The 18489-nt window shown below is 42.6% G+C and overlaps 1 protein-coding gene across 1 annotated transcript in view; it reads right to left on the minus strand.

Moving 5' to 3' along the window:
• LOC126284131 (protein takeout-like) overlaps positions 1 to 18489 on the minus strand; it is a 33010-nt gene that overhangs the window by 3657 nt on the left and 10864 nt on the right. The window contains exons 3-4 of the mRNA XM_049982841.1: positions 13209 to 13356; positions 9043 to 9179 (exon numbers count right to left, since the gene is read on the minus strand). Of these exons, the coding sequence (XP_049838798.1) occupies positions 9043 to 9179; positions 13209 to 13356 (285 nt within the window). The remainder of the gene's footprint in view (positions 1 to 9042; positions 9180 to 13208; positions 13357 to 18489) is intronic.

The raw sequence follows: 18489 nt of genomic DNA on the forward strand, positions 1-18489 counted from the left end.
AAAAAGCACTCCGTCTTCAGGCCACGAGTGGTCTACCGGAACCATTCGACCGCCGTGTCATCCTCAGTGGAGGATGCGGACAGGAGGGGCTTGGGGTCAGCACACCACTCTCCCGGTCGTTATGATGGTATTCTTGACCGAAGCCACTACTATTCGGTCGAGTAGCTCCTAAATTGGCATCACGAGGCTGAATGCACCCCGGAAAATGACAACAGCGCATGGCATACCGGATGGTCACCCATCCAAGGGTCGACTACGCCCGACAGCGCTAAACTTCGGTGATCTCACGGGAACCGATGTGTCCACTGCGGCAAGGCCGTTGCCACACGGTTACCAAAGCAAAAAGGAATTTATTTTTCTCTCTTATGACTACGAAAAATCTAGGGGATGGTTCACAGTTGTGGAAGATCCCTTCAAAAACAGAAACCGGTGGATAAACAGAAATTTAAGATCAAGCAGAACGAGATGAAGGAGGGATAAATCTGAGGCTACGTTACCAACATGGCAGCCATTCTGGAAGCGGCCATCTTGGATGCAACTCGTCATTTTCAAATGGAAGGGGAATCACTTGACATGTCATAGCCGGCAGTAAATTTAATGGCATTAACAGCAAGCTGGCGCAGTTGCCCACCAAAACATTTTCTGCGGTTACTCTCCGTCCTCGCCCAATACTCGCTACTTTGGAACCTGATTGTCAGTCCAGTGACCAAGATTGTCCCCGTTACGGCCGGGTCTGCGAAGGAGTGCGTGTGTGTGGAGGGGTGAGGGGGAAGGGAGACGGTGGAAGTGGTGGTGTCAAGATGTCAAGAAAGCCATTCGGCCATCAGCTCATCATTGACAATACCAAAACCAGTGAAACAAGGCCGAGCCCGTAAAGAGACGGGACAAGTTAAAAACGAAGAAGAGGAGTCAGGCAACAGTAAAAATGAAATCATTCTTACTGCAACTATCAACAATTTACATCGATTGTTGCACGGTAAATTGCGCAGTTAAATGAAACATTATTCCTCATGACAGGAAGCGTATTTTAAAAATTTTAAAAATATTTTTTCTCGTTTAGCTTTTAATGAAAATACAGGATATTTGACTCAATTAGTAACGGTCTGAATAGTTTTGATATGATAACAATCGACAGCTGTAGTTCGACAAGAGGAATTTTACGTAAAATTTTCTACATGTACATCTATACACCGCTAACCGTATTACGACGTGTGGCAGAGGGTATTATAACTTTCTCTTCTCTTGATTCACGTATGATGCGATGGGGACGAGTGTCGTTAAGCCTCTATTGTGGTCTGCAGTCCGAAGATTAATTTGAATCAGCTCTCCATGCTACTCCATCCTGTGCAAGTGAGCCTCTTCAACTCCAAATAACTTCTGCAACATACATCCTTCTGAATCTGCTTACTGTATTCATCTCTTCGTCTCCCTCTACGATTTTTATACCCCCCCCCCTACTCCCCACCAATTCTAAACTGCTGATTCCTTGTCACAGAATGTTTCACACCAACCGGCTTCTAGTCAGGCTGCGCCACGTATTTCATCCCCCTTCCCTCCAACTCTATTCAGTACATCATTACTTACGTAATCTACCAAATCTAACCTTCAGCATTCTTCTGTAGCACCACGTTTCAAAAGCTTCTTTCGTCTTCTTCAGTTTATCAGTCATGTTCCACTCCCATACATGGCCACACACTCCTTGCATACACCTTCTGAAAAGGTTTCCTAACACTTGAATCCGTATTCGATGTTAACAAATTTCTCCTCTTCCAAAACGCTTTTGTTGCTGTTGACAGTTTACATTTTATATCCTCTATACTTCGGTCATCATCACATATTTCGTTGCCCAAGTGACAAAATTCATAAATTATTTCAAGTGTTTCGTTTCTTGATTTAATTCGACTACATTCTATTATCCTTGTTTTAATTTAGTAATGTTCATCTTATATGCTCCTCTCAAAACATTTTCCATTCTGTTCAACTGATCTTACAAGTCCTCTGCCGTCTGCAACAGAATTACATTGTCATCGTCAAACATTAAAGATTTTATTTCTACTTCATGAACTTTTATCCCTTCTCCAAATGTTTCTTTGCTTTCCTTTACTGCTTGTCAATGTACTGATTGAATAACATCGGGGATAAGCTGACCTCCTTCTCTACCATTGCTTCCCTTTCATTCTCCTCGTATCTTATAACTGCCGTCTGGTTTCTGTACAAGTTACAAATAATCTTTCGCTCCCGGCGACCTTCATAATTTTAAAGAAGGTATTTCAGTCAACACTCTCAAAAGCTTTCTCTAAGTCTACAAAGGCTAGAAACGTAGGTCTGCATTTGCTGTCTTCTGAGCTACATCGTATGATCTGTATTGCCTCGCATGTTCCTACATTTCTTCGGAATTCAAACTAATCTTTCCCGAGGTCGGCATCTACTTGATTTTGTATTATTCTGTAAAGGATCTTCGTTAGTTTTTTGCAACCATGGCCTATTAAACTAAGTGTCCAAATGAACTCTAATTCTTATGATTATCTGGTCGGAGTCACTCGCGGGACATATGTTGGAGGAAGTGATACGTTTCCCGACTGTTTCCCAAATGTACGCTCTCGAAATTTCAACAGTAAACATTTTCGCGACTCAGAATGTTTCTCTTGTAACGTCTGCCACGGAGGCTTATTTAGCATAAACGTAAGGCCCTTGCGACGCAAAGCTCTGCCCTTCGTTGGGTCTTCACTGTCTCATCTATTAATCCAACCCGGTACACTGATGAACAATACGCAAAGAGCTGTTGAATAAGTGTTTTAAGCCACTTCTATTACGAATGAATTTAATTTCCTTGGAAGCCTTAAGATTCTGCCAATGAATCTCAGGATGGCACTCTTTCTTTCCTACAATTGGTTTCACGTGAGCTTTCTATTTCAGGTTGTTTCGGACGGTTACTCCAAGGTTTTTTACTGTATTCAGTGAGTTAACAAAAACGAACAGTAACGAATCTACTCTCTTAGTCACGCACAATTCGTTACATTTATTTACGTGCAGGGTTAGCTACTACTCGCTGCACTTAACACCGATACTCCACAAGTCTCCCCACAAATTACAATCTTTTGGCTTTGCAGACTTCCTATAGACAACAGCACTGACTGCGAATAGCTTGGCATATTCCTGAAGCTATCATGGCATCTATCTCGTTCCGTTAAGGAAGACGTGCTGAGTTCTATCTAAAAGCAAGTCTGATACTACAAATCTGGCCCAAGACTCGACAAACTCGTGTTATGTTCACTAACGGAAGTGTGGAACTATAACGGAATGCTTTCATGAAGTCCAAGAACACGCCATCAACACGAAAGCCAAGCACGACCACATAGAGGTGCCTACCCCTCCCCCCTCCCCCCTCCACCCTCAGCTCTCAGGGAAAGGAAAAAGATACAGTCTACTGAGGAGTTTTTCTTTCAAGAAAATAATTTAAAAGTCGGTATATGTAGGTTTTTAGCAGGGTCGGAACTGGAACCTTTATATAGCTATTTACTGATCGCCATTCGTCTTCCAAAATATTAAAAATACTGGATGCCCTAAGGTCTTATCGGGGCGTGCTGAAAAGTAATGACTCTATTTTTTTATGTGAAGACTTTTAAAGCTTTTTAAATAAAATAAACTTCATTATCATTCTACATGTTTATTTCTCTCGTCTACATATTTATTTCTCAACTAAGCCATCCTGGGGTCGAACATACATCTCCCAGCGACAGACCACCTTGTTGATAGCGTCATTGTAGAATGTTTGAATCCCTGCCTCTGCTAGGACCGCTTCATCACTGTCAAAGAGAGGTCATCGAAGGTCTTCTTTAAGTTTTGGAAACTCATGAAAATCGGTCGGGGCAAGTAGGGATTGTATGAGGGACGATCCATGACAGTGAACCCAAGACGCCTGATTGTTGCTGATGTATTGCTCGTGTGCGTTCCGATATTGTCATGCTGAAAGAGGGGTGCTTCACGTGTGGATGAACTCTTCGAATTTTCAGTTCGGCTACAGATGTTCTTCCCCCATACTGACATAGTTACATTACAAACCGCCATGGTACACGCTACAATTAAGAGCGCTCCAGCGGCAGGGGGCTAAAAATATATAGACATAGAGAATAAAGTTTTCCAGTGTTAGTAATGTTTGTTCTACACTGAACTCACATTTCATGAGTGTAGATTCACTGGAGAGAGAACCTTATACACAACATGGCGTGCATTTAAACAACAGGGGAAAGATTCTATTAGGACAAAAAGTCCGAGACTTCCTATGTTCACTAGGCATAAACAAGAAAAGTGAGCCCATTATTCTTCCACCTCCAGTAACCCAGTCTACAGCATCATGTGTAGGACAATAATCACCATCTTCAACAGAAGCAGATCAGCCTACACTGCTGGCAGCTTCAACAATAGTACCTACTAAAGAAAGTGAGCCCATTATTCTTCTGCCTCCAGTAGCCCAGTCTACAGCATCTTCTCCAGTACTACAATCGTCGTCTTCAGTAGAAGCAGATCAACTTACATCACTGACAGGTTCAACAACAGTTCCAACTAAACCAGCAGAAGCAATGAAAACCACCCGCCCCTTAAGCAAAAGAAGAGTGTCACCACCAGGCCGCCTCAAAGGTTTTTTATTGGAGGCAAGCAGCAATCAGCCAATGCGGTGAGCACTGTAACAGATGCTAAGCATAAAAAATTAGTAGTTTTGTATGAAAATGTACAGGGTATAATTAGTAAGATTCCAGAATTAGAAGTACTACTGCTTGACGAACTAAAGGATGTTTCTGTTTTATGTGTATGTGAACATTGGCTGAAAGAAAATCAAGCTTTTACTGCCAGAATAACAGGATATGAAATGGTTAGTAGCTTCTGTAGAGAAACCTTTAAAGGGGGAGGAACATGCATTTATGTCAGACAAGGAATAGAATGTAAAGAAATCAAGTTCAGTAAGATAAAAAACATTGAAAAAGTATTTGAATATTGCGTTTGCAAACTTACAGACCTTAAATTAATTATTGTGTGTGTATACCATTCCCCATCAGGCAGTTTTATGGAATTTTTGGACAGTGTTAAAAGTGTTTTTAGTGAGTTAAGACATTCTACAGAAAGCATTATTGTACTTGGAGGTTTCAATGTCATCTTTAAAATCAACTGTTTAAATGTTACAAAACTGACCAATGTCTTTTGTTCGCATAATTTAGCACCAACTATCTTTGAATACACTAGACATGGATAGAACTCTGAAACAATAATAGACCAAATATTTCTTGACTTCCATAAACTAGACAATGTAGTAGAAGTGATTGACACTGGATTCTCTGATCATAAAGCACTAAAACTTAGTATAAACAATGTACTCTGTAAAAACTCTAGGCCAAGTGAGAAACACATCCACAGGAGATGTCTTAATGAGGACAACATTTGGATTTTTAATTCCTTGTTAAAAAATAGAAGTTGGGATCTAGATAAACATGATAGTATAGACATGAAGTTTGAGGCATTTCTAGCTGATTACAAACATAACTTTGAAATTGCTTTTCCCCTTAAGAAAATGAAAGTAAAAGGCAAAATTAACACATGGATAACACAGGGCATAAGAAAATCTGGAGAGCAACTAAGAATGTTAAGTAAATCAGCAAGGCAAAATCCTGCTTTGAAACAACGTGTTAAGTGTTACAGGAAATTATACAAGAAAGTAATTACTGCAGCAAAAAAGTTAAATAATGATTCATATATCAGTAGAAATAATGGCAACAAAAAATGAAATCAGTTTGAAAAGTGATCAATAGTAACTTAGGAAGAAGCAAAGTAAGAAACAACATTGTTATTAAAACTGAGGACAAAACTATAAATGATCCATTACAAATTGGCAATATATTCAACTGTCATTTTACAAGTGTAGTTCAAAACCTCATACAATCCCAAAGTAGTACAAACATCAGTCATAACATCACATTGCATCCCAAAAATATGTTTTTGTATCCTGTAACAGTACATTAGGTAGAGAATGCCATCAGCAAACTAAAAGATAAATTATCCTGTGGCACCGATCGCATTGCAGACAAAATCATTAAACACAGCAGATATATTACTCCTCTTCTTGTAGATATAATTAATGCATCTTTCAATACTGGCACTTTCCCTAGGAAGCTGAAACAGTCAATTATAAAACCATGATACAAAAATGGGGATTATTATGATGTAAAAAACTACAAGCCTTTATCAATATTATCTTGTTTTTCAAAAATTATAGAAAGAGTAATGTATGGAATATTCTCTCCTAAAAATAAGTGGAATATTGGTCAATGAACAAAATGGCTTTCGAAAGAATAGATCACCTGAAACAGCTATATACAACTTTCTAAATCTTGTCCTAAATTCCATTGATAATAATGAAGTAAATTGTGGGGTCTTTTTAGATTTATCAAAGGCCTTTGACGTTATTGATCATGAACTACTGCACGAAAAACTTAGTTGCTATGGAGTCCGTGGTACTGCTCATGCATGGTTTAAATCATATTTATCTGGCAGATGCCAGAAAGTAGAAATAGTTCATGATGGAAAGTCATACTTTTTTGGTTATAAGGAAGTTAGTTATGGGGTGCCCAAGGTTTGGTGTTGGGACCCTTGTTGTTCTTGATCTTTATAAATGACTTGCCAAACTATTTAACACAAGCTGATTGTGTACTTTTTGCTGATGATACAACTCTCTTTCTTAAAGCTCAGAATGAGCCTGACCTTAACAGGAAAATTGAAACAACAACAGTTGAAGCAAGTAAATGGTTCAGGGACAAAAGTTTATTTGTGAATGAGAAAAAAACGTTATGGATGAATTACAGACATGTTTCAAATAATGTGAAGCCCAATATAACTGTGAAATAATCAGGATTCTTCCATCCATATACATCTATGAAAGTATATGCTTTCTGAAGTCTCACCCCCAGTTTTCTTCTTTAAACAGTGAGTTCCATGACGATACAACAAGACAGAGTAATGAATTTCACAGAGAAGTGTATAAGAAAGCTCAGTACAACAAGAGTGCAATATACCACCCGAACATTCTTTATAGTGCTCTTCCCTTAAAAATTAAAAGGATTCAGAAGCTGAGCAGTTTTAAAAGTGAACTCAAAAGAATGTTAATTAGTAATAATTTATACAGTGTTAGTGAATACATGAATACTTCAGAAAGATAGCGTCCCTTCACCTATCATATAAGTCACTCATATACAAACTTGTGTCGTGGGGTAGACTCTTTTATGTACACACAAAAATTAATTAATTTATCAATGTAGAGTGTTATAATCATTGTTTCTTGTTGCTGTCCATTATACACAGAATATATGTAACTTATTTGTGTCATATATTGTTACAAATTTATATCATGTAAGCTATAATTGTTTTGCCCATTTATTTAATTCAGATTGTTCACTGATATTTTTTACGTAATATGTTGTTATTCATATTTTTTCTGTATGTAACATCTGACAAATCCCATATCATTGTACATGATAAAACGGGTGCTCAATAAATCAAATCAAATCAAGTGCCAATGAAAGTGGTACAGGTATGCGTATTCAAATACACAGTTATGTAAACGGGCACAATACGGCGTTACGGTCGGCAACGCCTATATAAGACAACAAGTGTGTAGCGCAGTTATTAGACCGGTTACTGCTGATACCATGGTAGGTGAGTCTGAACGTGGAGTTACAGTCGGCGCACGAGTGATGGGACACAGCATCTACATCTACATCTACATCCATACTCCGCAAGCCACCTGACGGTGTGTGGCGGAGGGTAGCGATGAAGTGGGGATTTTGACGTAAGACCATTTCACGAGTGTACCGTGAAACGTCAGGAATCCGGTAAAAAATCAAATCTCCGACACCACTGGGGCCGGAAAAAGATCCTGCAACAACGGGACCAACGATGACTGAAGTGAATCATTCAACGTGACAGAACTGCAACCCTTCCAGAAATTGCTTCAAATTTCAATGCTGGGCCATCAACAACTGTCAGAGTGTGAACCATTCAACCTCATCGATATGGACTTTCAGAGCCGAAAACTCACTCGTGTGTCCTTGATAACTGCACAACACTAAACTTTGCGCCTCGCCTGGGCCTGTCAACACCAACAGTGGACTGTTGATGACTGGAAACATGTTGCCTAGTCGGACGAGTCTCGTTTCAAATTGCATCGACCGGATGAACGTGTACGGGTATGGAGACAATCTCATGAATCCATGGACTCTGCATGTCAACAGGAACTGTTCAAGCTAGAGGAGGCTCTGGAATGGTGGCTCGTGTGCAGTTGGAGGGATATGGAACCTCTGATACGTCTGGATACGACTCTGACAAGTGAAACGTACGTAAGCATCTAGTCTGATACCTGCATCCATTCATGGCCATTGTGCACTCTGACGGACTTGGGTAATTCCAGCAGCACAATGCGACACCCTACACGTCAAGAATTGCTACAGAGTGGCTTTAAGAACACTCTTCTGAGTTCAAACACTTCCGCTGGCCACCAAATTCGCCAGACATGAACGTTATTGAGAATATCTGTGACGCCTTGCAACGTGCTGTTCAGATGAGATCTCCGCCTCCTCGTACTCTCACGAATCTATGGACAGCCCTGCAGGATTCATAACGTCAGTTCCCTCCAGCCGTACTTCAGACATTAGTCGAGTCCATGCCACGCCGTTTTGCTGCATTTCTACGTGTTCGCTGGGGCCCTACACGATATTAGACAGGTGTACCAGTTTCTTTGGCTCTTTAGTCTATTTAAGAAGCTCTAAGAGTTTCCACCTTCAAAATTCATAGGCATTATTTTTCAGCACTCCCTCGTAAAATCCATGAAGAACATAAATTGCCGTTTTTTTTTAGGAAAGGAATGAGAATATAATGAAGGAAAATGACTATGAATACACCGTACCTTGGCAGCAGGCCAAAGTGGTCCACCTCGGTGTATTGGTGAACGGAGTAAAATGTTTTCACGCTAGACACATGCAGAGAGGCAGCATGACTCACCGAAGGTGAGGTTGCAGCGGCCCTCCCCGGTGATGGGCAGCACGAGCACCTTGCCGTCGATGCGGTACTGGCCCAGCAGGCTGACGGGGCCGGCGAAGCGCGTGTCCATGTCCAGCGACAGCGTCTTCGTGTCGAACCTGCGGCAGACGGGACACTCTGCAGCTCCACAACACACCAGTTGCTTACATGTTCGGCTGAATTCTAAACGCTCTCTCCCAAAGCAGGATCCCCAGCTTAACCCTAGCAATACGAAGGCATTTTCCATAAAGTGGTTCAACTGGCTCTGAGCACTATGGGACTTAACATCTGAGGTCATCAGTCCCCTAGAACTTAGAACTACTTAAACCTAACTAACCTAACGACATCACACGCATCCATGCCCGAGGCAGGATTCGAACCTGCGACCGTATCACTCGCGCGGTTCCGCACTGAAGCGCCGCCTAGAACCGCTCGGCCACACCGACCGGCTTTTCCATAAAGCTCATTATTGGGGTGGGGCAGTATTTTATGATTTTTTTAAAGAAATCGTTTGTTGTTTTTAACAGAGGTACTGATGTGTAAGCAGGGTCCAGAACTTGAAAGTACCTTTTAGAACACTCTTAGCACTATCAAGAATCTTTCATAAACATGTAATACCTAATTTAAGACCAACACAACAAAATTTTAAAAATCCAGATTTCGCTCATCACTCTCAACATACTTTTCAAACGGATGTTGATGAGTAAGTAAGGCCTTGAACCTGGGAATATCGAATACGACGTTCATTGGGGAAAGTGGCACCTACTGCTGCAGAGACTTAGATTTTTGGGTTGATTGAAAGGACGCATGGAATCTGGTAGAAGATTAATAACGATAACTTTTATCAAAATTTTAAAATATAAAGTAAGTGAACAGATAGTGTGTTCCTTGTGTGATGCAGCCGGCCGGTGTGGCCGTGCGGTTCTAGGCGCTTCAGTCTGGAACCGCGACACCGCTACAGTCGCAGGTTCGAATCCTGCCTCGGGCATGGATGTGTGTGGTGTCCTTAGGTTAGTTAGGTTTAAGTAGTTCTAAGTCTTGGGGACTAGTGACCTCAGATGTTAAGTCCCATAGTGCTTACACCCAGAACGTTGCATCCACCATGTGTGGTGCCATAAGGGGAATATGGAGGAACTAGTCTTGCTGATGGGGGTGTTTCTCGTGGTTTAGGAGTGTTCTCCTTATTGCGCTTAAGAAAACGCTAAATGAGGAAGGATATGAACACCTTTTACAGCATTCTCTACTGCGCGCAGTAAAGAAACACCTCGGAGACGATCGTTTCTATCGGTAGGAAAATGCAGCGTGTTATGAAGCACCGTGTGTGAAGCAACGGTCTGTGGACAATAAACTTCTTGAAATAGAATAGCCACTAGCCTGTCCAGAGTCCCTAACTGGACCCCATGGGGCACCTTTGTGATGATGTAGAGGGTCGAATTTCTACATCTACATTATACTCGGCAAGTCATCTAATGGTGTGTACCAACGTCATATTTGTTATTATTCGTTTCGTACACCAAGAATGGGAAGCTTCGTCTGCGTCTCCCTGTTTTTTGGTGAAAGAAGCAATATTTTCTTCTGTCACATTGGGAACAGCATTGATTCGTCCGTCCAATGGAGTACTGTGAACTTACATTCGAAGCATTCATCACCGATCTACTATTGAGAGGGTGTAATCTCTGGCCGCTGTCTGGAGCTCACTGGTTACACCTAGCTAATTTGGAGCAATGTAAATGTTGCAAATTTTTGTAACACGATCTACATATGAGAAATTCAGTACTTGCTTACATTATCACACATTGTGATGCTTCATTTGATTACAACTTGTACCATCTTCTTGTATCGTTAATTCAGATTTCGCCAACTGCTCAGATGAGCAGATCTTGTTGCGCTCTTTCCATATAGTCTTCCAGAGTTTGTGGTACCTAGCTAAAGTGTTAGAGTAATTTTTTAATTTGATTTGAATTTTGGAAAATTTTGGTCTATGTTAATATTTTACCATGATTTATGTCAATGGTCAGAGCAAATAAATAACCACAGATCTCAGTCTTGACTTATATTTCAAGATCTCTCAAACTCCTATGGCTTTTCCATGGTTAGACAAACCACAACTGACGAATCTAATCAGTCGTACACCCCATTTATTATTCTCGCTGTGGCGATGTTTTCGTTGTGTAGAGTGACCAAACTCAACGATCAGCTATATTAAGAATCAAGAGAAAAGCGTGAGTATTGCACTCGCTTCACTTCTATCATCAAAGATTTGTTTTATAACAAAAATTGTTCTTGCACTTCTCGAGTCAGGTCCGTGACACACCAGACACAGCTTTCAGAATACTGCGGAAGAGTCGTGCCATTAGAAGAGTATATCGAGTAAAAAACTAATTTTATGAAATTTATTGGCGAGCGGTCGCTTTAACGCCTTCGATGATGATGGTGATGTTTGGTATGTGGGGTGCTCAACTGCGCGGTTATCAGCGCCCGTACAAATTCCCAACCATTGCTCACCCAATTTCACCACTTTCATGAATGATGATGGTAACATAAACACCCAGTGATCTCGAGGCAGGGGAAAATTCCTGATCCTGCCGGGAATCGAACCTGGGACCCCGTGCTCGGGAAGCCAGAACGCGCCGCGATACCACGAGCTGCGGACAACACCTTCGACTACCCGAGTATATTTGCCAGACGGACCCAAACTTCCATATGTTCTACTGTCTCCAATCTAATCGCTCGCAGCTTCATTTGGATTCCCGTTACCATGTTTCAAAGAGACAGATGTATTCAACGTTAGTATTGCGATCATCATTTTTACCATCTTGCAGCTGAACTAAATTTAGAAAATTTATTTTCAATCGCCGAATCTTTCTGACATTAGCTGCATTAGGTATGAAGATATTACCTACTGATGACACATAAAAACCGATGCTTGAATCCAGTTTTCCCATTTATCGCTGAATATGTTTCTCTCCTTGAAATCCTCTGATGGGAATCCAAGTGAAGTTGTGAGCGGTGAGGTTGCAGACGTGTGGAAGTCTGAGACAGTCCGGGAAGTGTGCTCAGATAGCCGAAGTTGTTAAGGCAACTGCTCGTGACATGTGGGAAGCCTGGCACAAATTTTCAAAACTGGTCAAATGTGTGTGGCATCTTATGGGACTTAACTGCTAAGATTATCAGTCTCTAAGCTTACACACTACTTAACCTAAATTATCCTGAGTATAAACACACACACACACCCATGCCAGAGGGAGGACTCGAACCTCTGCCGGGACCACCCGCTCAGTCCATGACTGCAGCGCCCCAGACCGCTTGGCTAATCCCGTGCGGCCCACAAATTTACGGGTGTCGTAAATAGGTAATGCCTTCATAAGTAATGCAGCTAATGTAAGAAATGTCCGCAATTGCGAATAAATGATATAAATTTAGTTCAGCTGCAAGATCCTCACCAACGTCTTTTTCTTCATTGTTAAAAACAAGTAACTAATGACGAGGTACTGAATCGCATCGGGGAAGAAAGAGATTTGTGGCACAACTTGACGAAATGATGATATATGTTGACACGACACCCTGAAGCTTCGAGGAATAGTTAATTTTTTAACGGGGGGAAGTATGAGGCTAAAAGTTAAAGATGGAGACCAAGGCTTGACTATAGTAGGCAGATTCAAGAGGGAATAGGTTGAAGTAGTTTTGCAGAGATGAAGAAGCATTGCACAAGATAGAATGGCAGGGAAAATTGCATAAAAGCACTCGAACAGTCCGCGGGTATACTGCCGGTTCATAGTGTCCAACGGGCACAATATTTCGGCCACCAGACACGTCACCATCGTCAGCTGCGCTGACGAACTGAGCTCCTGAGGGCGGGCGGCCGATTTAAATCCCCTCCCTCAGCGGGCCGCTATCTCCAGCGGGCGCTGACGGCGGACAGAGCGGCCCGTAATATTAAGCCTGTTGGACACTATGAACCGGCAGTATACCCGCGGACTGTTCAAGCAACAAATACGCCAGGAGAAACTGAAGAATCACTGCATAAAAGCAGTCTGCGGATTGAACAACTCCAATAAATACCCACGAAGACGAGTGACGACTTTCGAAATGGGTCATAGGGGTAAGCAGGTAGTGGCGCTTTCGTTTGAACTGCAGTGGTGACTTACGAGGCTGTCTCGATGACGACGGAGGAGATCCCGTGGATGGTGAGGTCGTTGAAGTCGAGACTGATGTCGACGGGTCCGCTGCCGCGGCCGATGCTCAGCGCGGAGATGGCCAGCGGGTCGATGGGCAACACTCCGACGCTGGGCGCGCCTGCGGGCACACAGCGCCACCACGCGCCTTTCACTGACCACTCTCGGCGTCTCGCAACTGGCTTCGGTGTACAACATTGCAACGAATATTTAGGTACAAAAAGTACGTAAAATTATTAAAAGGAATATTTATGGCCAACATCGCGTTCAGTACCAACCCACTCTCTAAATTATGGTTCCATATGCATAGACCAACAATGTCACTATATTGTAGTTATACACTTCCCAGTGTATGATATACACTGAAGAGCCAAAGAAACTGGTAGACCTGCCTAATATCGCGGAGGGCCCTCGCGAGCACGCAGAAATGCCGCAATACGACCTGGCATGGACTCGACTAATGTCTTAAGTAGTGCTGGAGGAAACTGACACCATGAATCCTGCAGGGCTGTCCATAAAACGAGGGGGTGGAGATCTCATCTGAACAGCACGTTGCAAGGCATCCCAGATATGCCCAATAATGTCCATGTTTGGGGAGTTTGGTGGCCAGCGGAAGTGTTTAAGCTCAGAGGAGTATTCTTGGAGCCAATCCGTAGCAATTCTGGAAGTGTTGGGTGTCGCATTGTCCTGCTGAAATTACGAAAGTCCATCTGATGCACAATGGACACGAATGGATAGATGATCATACAGGATGCTTACGTACTTATCACCTGTCAGAGTCGTGTCTAGACGTATCAGAGGTCCCATATCACTGCAACTGCACACGCTCCACAGCATTACAGAACCTCCACCGGCTTGAACAGTCTCTTACTGGCATGGAGTGTCTATGGATTTGTGACGTTGTGTGCATTCCCGTACACGTTCATCCGCTCTATGTAATTTGAAACGAGACTCCTCCGACCGTCGGTGTTGGCGGGCCCAGGCGAGGCGTAAAGAGGGTCTCCGGCTCCGAAAGCCCATATCGATGGCGTTTCGTTGAATAGTTCGCACGCTAACACTTGTCGATGGTCCAGCACTGAAATCTGCAGCAATTTGCGGAGTGGTTACACTTCTCTCACCTTCAATGATTCTCTTCTGTTGTCGTTGGTCCTGTTCTCTCAGGATCTTTTACCGGCCGCAGCGATGTCTGAGATTTGATGTTTTACCAGATTCCTGATATTGACAGTACACTCGTGAAATGTTCGTAAGCGTAAATCCCCACATCGTCGCTACCTCGGAGATGCTGTGACCCATCGCTCGTGGACCGACTGTAACACCACGTTGGAACGCACTTTAATGTTGATTACTTGCCATTGTAGCAACAGTAACCGATCTAACAACTGCGCCAGACACTTGTTGTCTTATATAGGCGTCGCCGACCGCAGCGGCATATTCTGCCTTTACATATCTCTGTATTTGAATGCGCATTCTTAAACCTGTTTCTTTGGTGCTTCAGTGTATATTGTCACTATGTTACAATGCCCGTGCTGTAAACCGCCCTTCTCCTGTCTCATCTTCCCTTTCAACCCATTATTCCCCATCTCTTATTGCTAAATATATTTACACATAATTCAAATTGTTCAAATGGCTCCAAGCACTATAGGACTTAACATCTGAGGCCATCAGTCGCCTAGACTTAGAACTACTTAAACCTAACTAACCTAAGGACATCACACACATCCATGCCTGAGGCAGGATTCCAACCTGCGACCGTAGCAGCAGCGCGGTTCGGGACTGAAGCGCCTAGAACCGCTCAGCCACAGCGGCCGGCTACAGATAATTCTCGTGTTCAGTGCTGAAATTATATCTATCCATGTTTGTCCCCCCTCTCCAACAGGAGCTCCGACACTGATCCCCTCTTTCAGGACTAATGTCACATGTTCTGTATCTTGTAATGGTATCAAGCAGCTTATGTGATTCAAAAATAAAGAACAGATTTAAGTTGTTTATTACAGAGAAACTATGAAAGATAGAATCTCATTGAGCGTGTAACTGAATAGCGGAAGGTTCTGAGTTTTATCTCGGCGTAGGCACTGTACTATACACTCAACACGAGCGCCATGCGAGAAACATTGAAACGGTAGATCACTCCGTTTTACACGCGCATCAACAGGTCCCTGTTTATTGAGCCGTCTGCTTCAACAGTTGGATTTTTCCGCTCTTGAAGAGCAGGTCCGATAGGTGGGACGTAGAAGAAAAGATGGGATATCTGGTGACCAGGGAGGCCAAAAGCAATGAGTAAGATCTTGATGTACGACACACAAAATGATTTGTCTTGTGGCGTAGTCGCCATTTTGCTACAGACAAACAAACAACAGCGCAATTGTGTCAAAACTTTGAACTTCCCTGTGTGCAGTGACATGCCCAATGTGTTTTCTTCTTTTGTAGTTTCCTGTAATAAGCGACTGAAATCTGTTCTTTCTTTTTGAATCGCCCGATATATTATAAGGATATTAAGAAGAAAAAAGTGGTGAACTCGCCGAGTGTTGAACGTATATATTCAGTAAAAGCCAATAACATGAAATACTTATAACGACTTATGATGCAATTAATGAGTAAAATTTTTTAAAGTATATTACGAAAGCATAAAAACACGCATTACATAAAATCAGCATGTGTCTCATATGGTATACTGTTAAACTATTTACATTAAAAAATCTTCTGCTATTTTTTTAATTACTTTGTTATTTTTTGAACTTCCACTGCTATGAGTGTGAATCCTGAATCCTTCCTGGAGCTGTTGACATAGTTTTATGAATTTATGTGTAAAACTACAGACGGTGGAAATTAAAATTTGCTGTGGTGCCTCTCGTGCTGCAAGTCGGCCCGCTTGACGTCCTAGCCCGCTTAACAACAGCTGAGGTGTTCTTTTACACATACTCTACACTACAAACAGCTCTGGCTGCGCAATGCAGATCACGTGTAAAATCATTTCATTCTTCACTTTGGCTGGTGAAATGTTCTCTGAGCCATACCTGAGTTTGAGTAGTTACATGTTCAGGTTCTATCCCAATCTCGGTGCAATGATACGTTTGCCATATGCAGAAGACGTCCGTAGCTGGAACGCACAATAAGCACCACACTGCTCGGCAATCAGGAAGTTTGTTCAAAAAGTATCGAACCTTTCGTTCGCGGAAATAAATTTACTGATTTGGTGGTACAGAACCCTAATCTCTTCAAAGGAGTCTTCCTGGTGATGCACAGACTCCTCCAGCGCCCCCGCCATTGTGGAAAACGCTTCTGGAGTGCGTCTACGTGATTGTTGGAACGGTAATCAGCCACGACGTACGATATCTTCTCTTGACTCAAAGTTTGTTCTTTACAAAGTCATTTTTAGGTTGAGAAACGGCCAAGAGCCACACGGAACCATGTCGGGTAAGCAGGGAGACTAACCACAAAAAAAAGTCAATACTTTCAGCATTTCGCGGCCCTGTCAGCAACTGTATAAATATTAAATTCAAAACATTAACAGCCTCAGTTGCGGAGTTACCTAGATTTACTTAGGTTTCAATTGGGATAACCCAACCTTCTTCAGAATTATACTTACTAATGTTTGTCCATAATGGACATTGTCAAACTAAAAATACAAATACACCAAGTGTCGTCATATTTTAAAAACTTAACTGAAGCTGCCTCAGCCCCACTTCCCGACCGCGATGCGGCAGCCACGAGTGTTGACGACACTTGGTGTATTTGTATTTTTAATTTGACAATGTCCATTATGGACAAACATTAGTAAGTATAATTCTGAAGAAGGTTGGGTTATCCCAATTGAAACCTAGGTAAATCTAGGTAACTCCGCAACTGAGGCTGTTAATGTTTTGAATTTAACAAAAAAAAGTGTTGAAATGTGTGTGAAATCTTATGGGACTTAACTGCTAAGTTCAGCAATCCCCAAGCTTACACACTACTTAACCTAAATTATTCTAAGGACGAACACACACACCCATGCCCGAGGAAGGACTGGAACCTCCGCTGGGACCAGCCGGACAGTCCATGTCTGCAGGCCCTGAGACCGCTCGGCTAATCCCGCGCGGCTGACTAACCACAAAAACGTCGTGTTTGGCGAGGAAAGTAATTCATATACGCAGAATGGGTGAGTGCCTTATTGTTATGGAGCTGCCAAGCTTTTTCTGGAACGGACCCAGCCGTTAGCGTCACATAGCACGACGATGGCGACTAAGAGCCTCCAAGTAGCTTTCTTTCCTGATATTGTGGCCTTGCCCTGCGTACTCATAATGCGTCACCCCGTGAGGGTCAAAGGAAACGGTCAATAGAACCTTGATGTTGCTGTAGACCCGCTGTGCTTTTTCTGGTCTCTGAGATCTCGGATAGTACCGCTGTGACGATTGCATCTTGGTTTCTGGATCGTATACAGAAACGTACGTTCCCTGTCATCAAGGTATTCAAAAAAAGTTGAGGGGTACTGTCAGATTGTCCAGTATGTACTGGGCGATGTCCAGATGGCGTTGCTTCTGCTTCATAGTCATTAGTTCCGGAACGTATTTTTCAGATACTCTCCTCATGCACAAACCGTCGGTCGAAACTGAAATCCAGTGCCCACCACTACCTCGTTTACAAGTTCCCGTACTGCGATACAAAACTCTTCCACGACTGAACTCCACACGTCCTCAGGGACATTGTAATATTGGCGTGTTGAGGGTCTACCCCAGCGTGGTTCGCTGACGTGCGAGCATCTCCGTAGCCATTGCACCACTCGTTTATCAGTGCACATGACGTCGTCCCCGAAAGACTGTTGAATCTTGCGATATCTCCTAGAGTTATTGCAAAATTTGATGCAGTATCGTTGCTCAATTTTTAACAGTTATTTCACAACTTACTGGAATCCTGCGAGCGCTCACTACACGTCCACGTTCATAAGCTACCTGCCAGCGACTGACGCTTTCTGCTGACTGGGAAAAATCACGACTAGCCATGAACGTACCCCGTCACATCTCCACCAAAGAAAGTCTGTCGCTTTTCATTTATTTACGCTTGATACAAAAGGTTCGATACTTTCTGAACACACTTCGTAGTCTGAAAATTAGAAAACTCAGTTTCACGGCGGCGTTTCATCCGACATGCAGCTCACACCGTAGAAAAAGTCCTCTCCATCAAAACGTTCATTTATTCCATGCCATCCTTCAGAAACGCGGGTTTTACACTATTGGCCACAAAAATTGCTACCCCACGAAGATGACGTGCAACAGACGCG

Source organism: Schistocerca gregaria, chromosome 8, assembly GCF_023897955.1.
Source record: "Schistocerca gregaria isolate iqSchGreg1 chromosome 8, iqSchGreg1.2, whole genome shotgun sequence".
Classification (NCBI taxonomy): domain Eukaryota; kingdom Metazoa; phylum Arthropoda; class Insecta; order Orthoptera; family Acrididae; genus Schistocerca; species Schistocerca gregaria.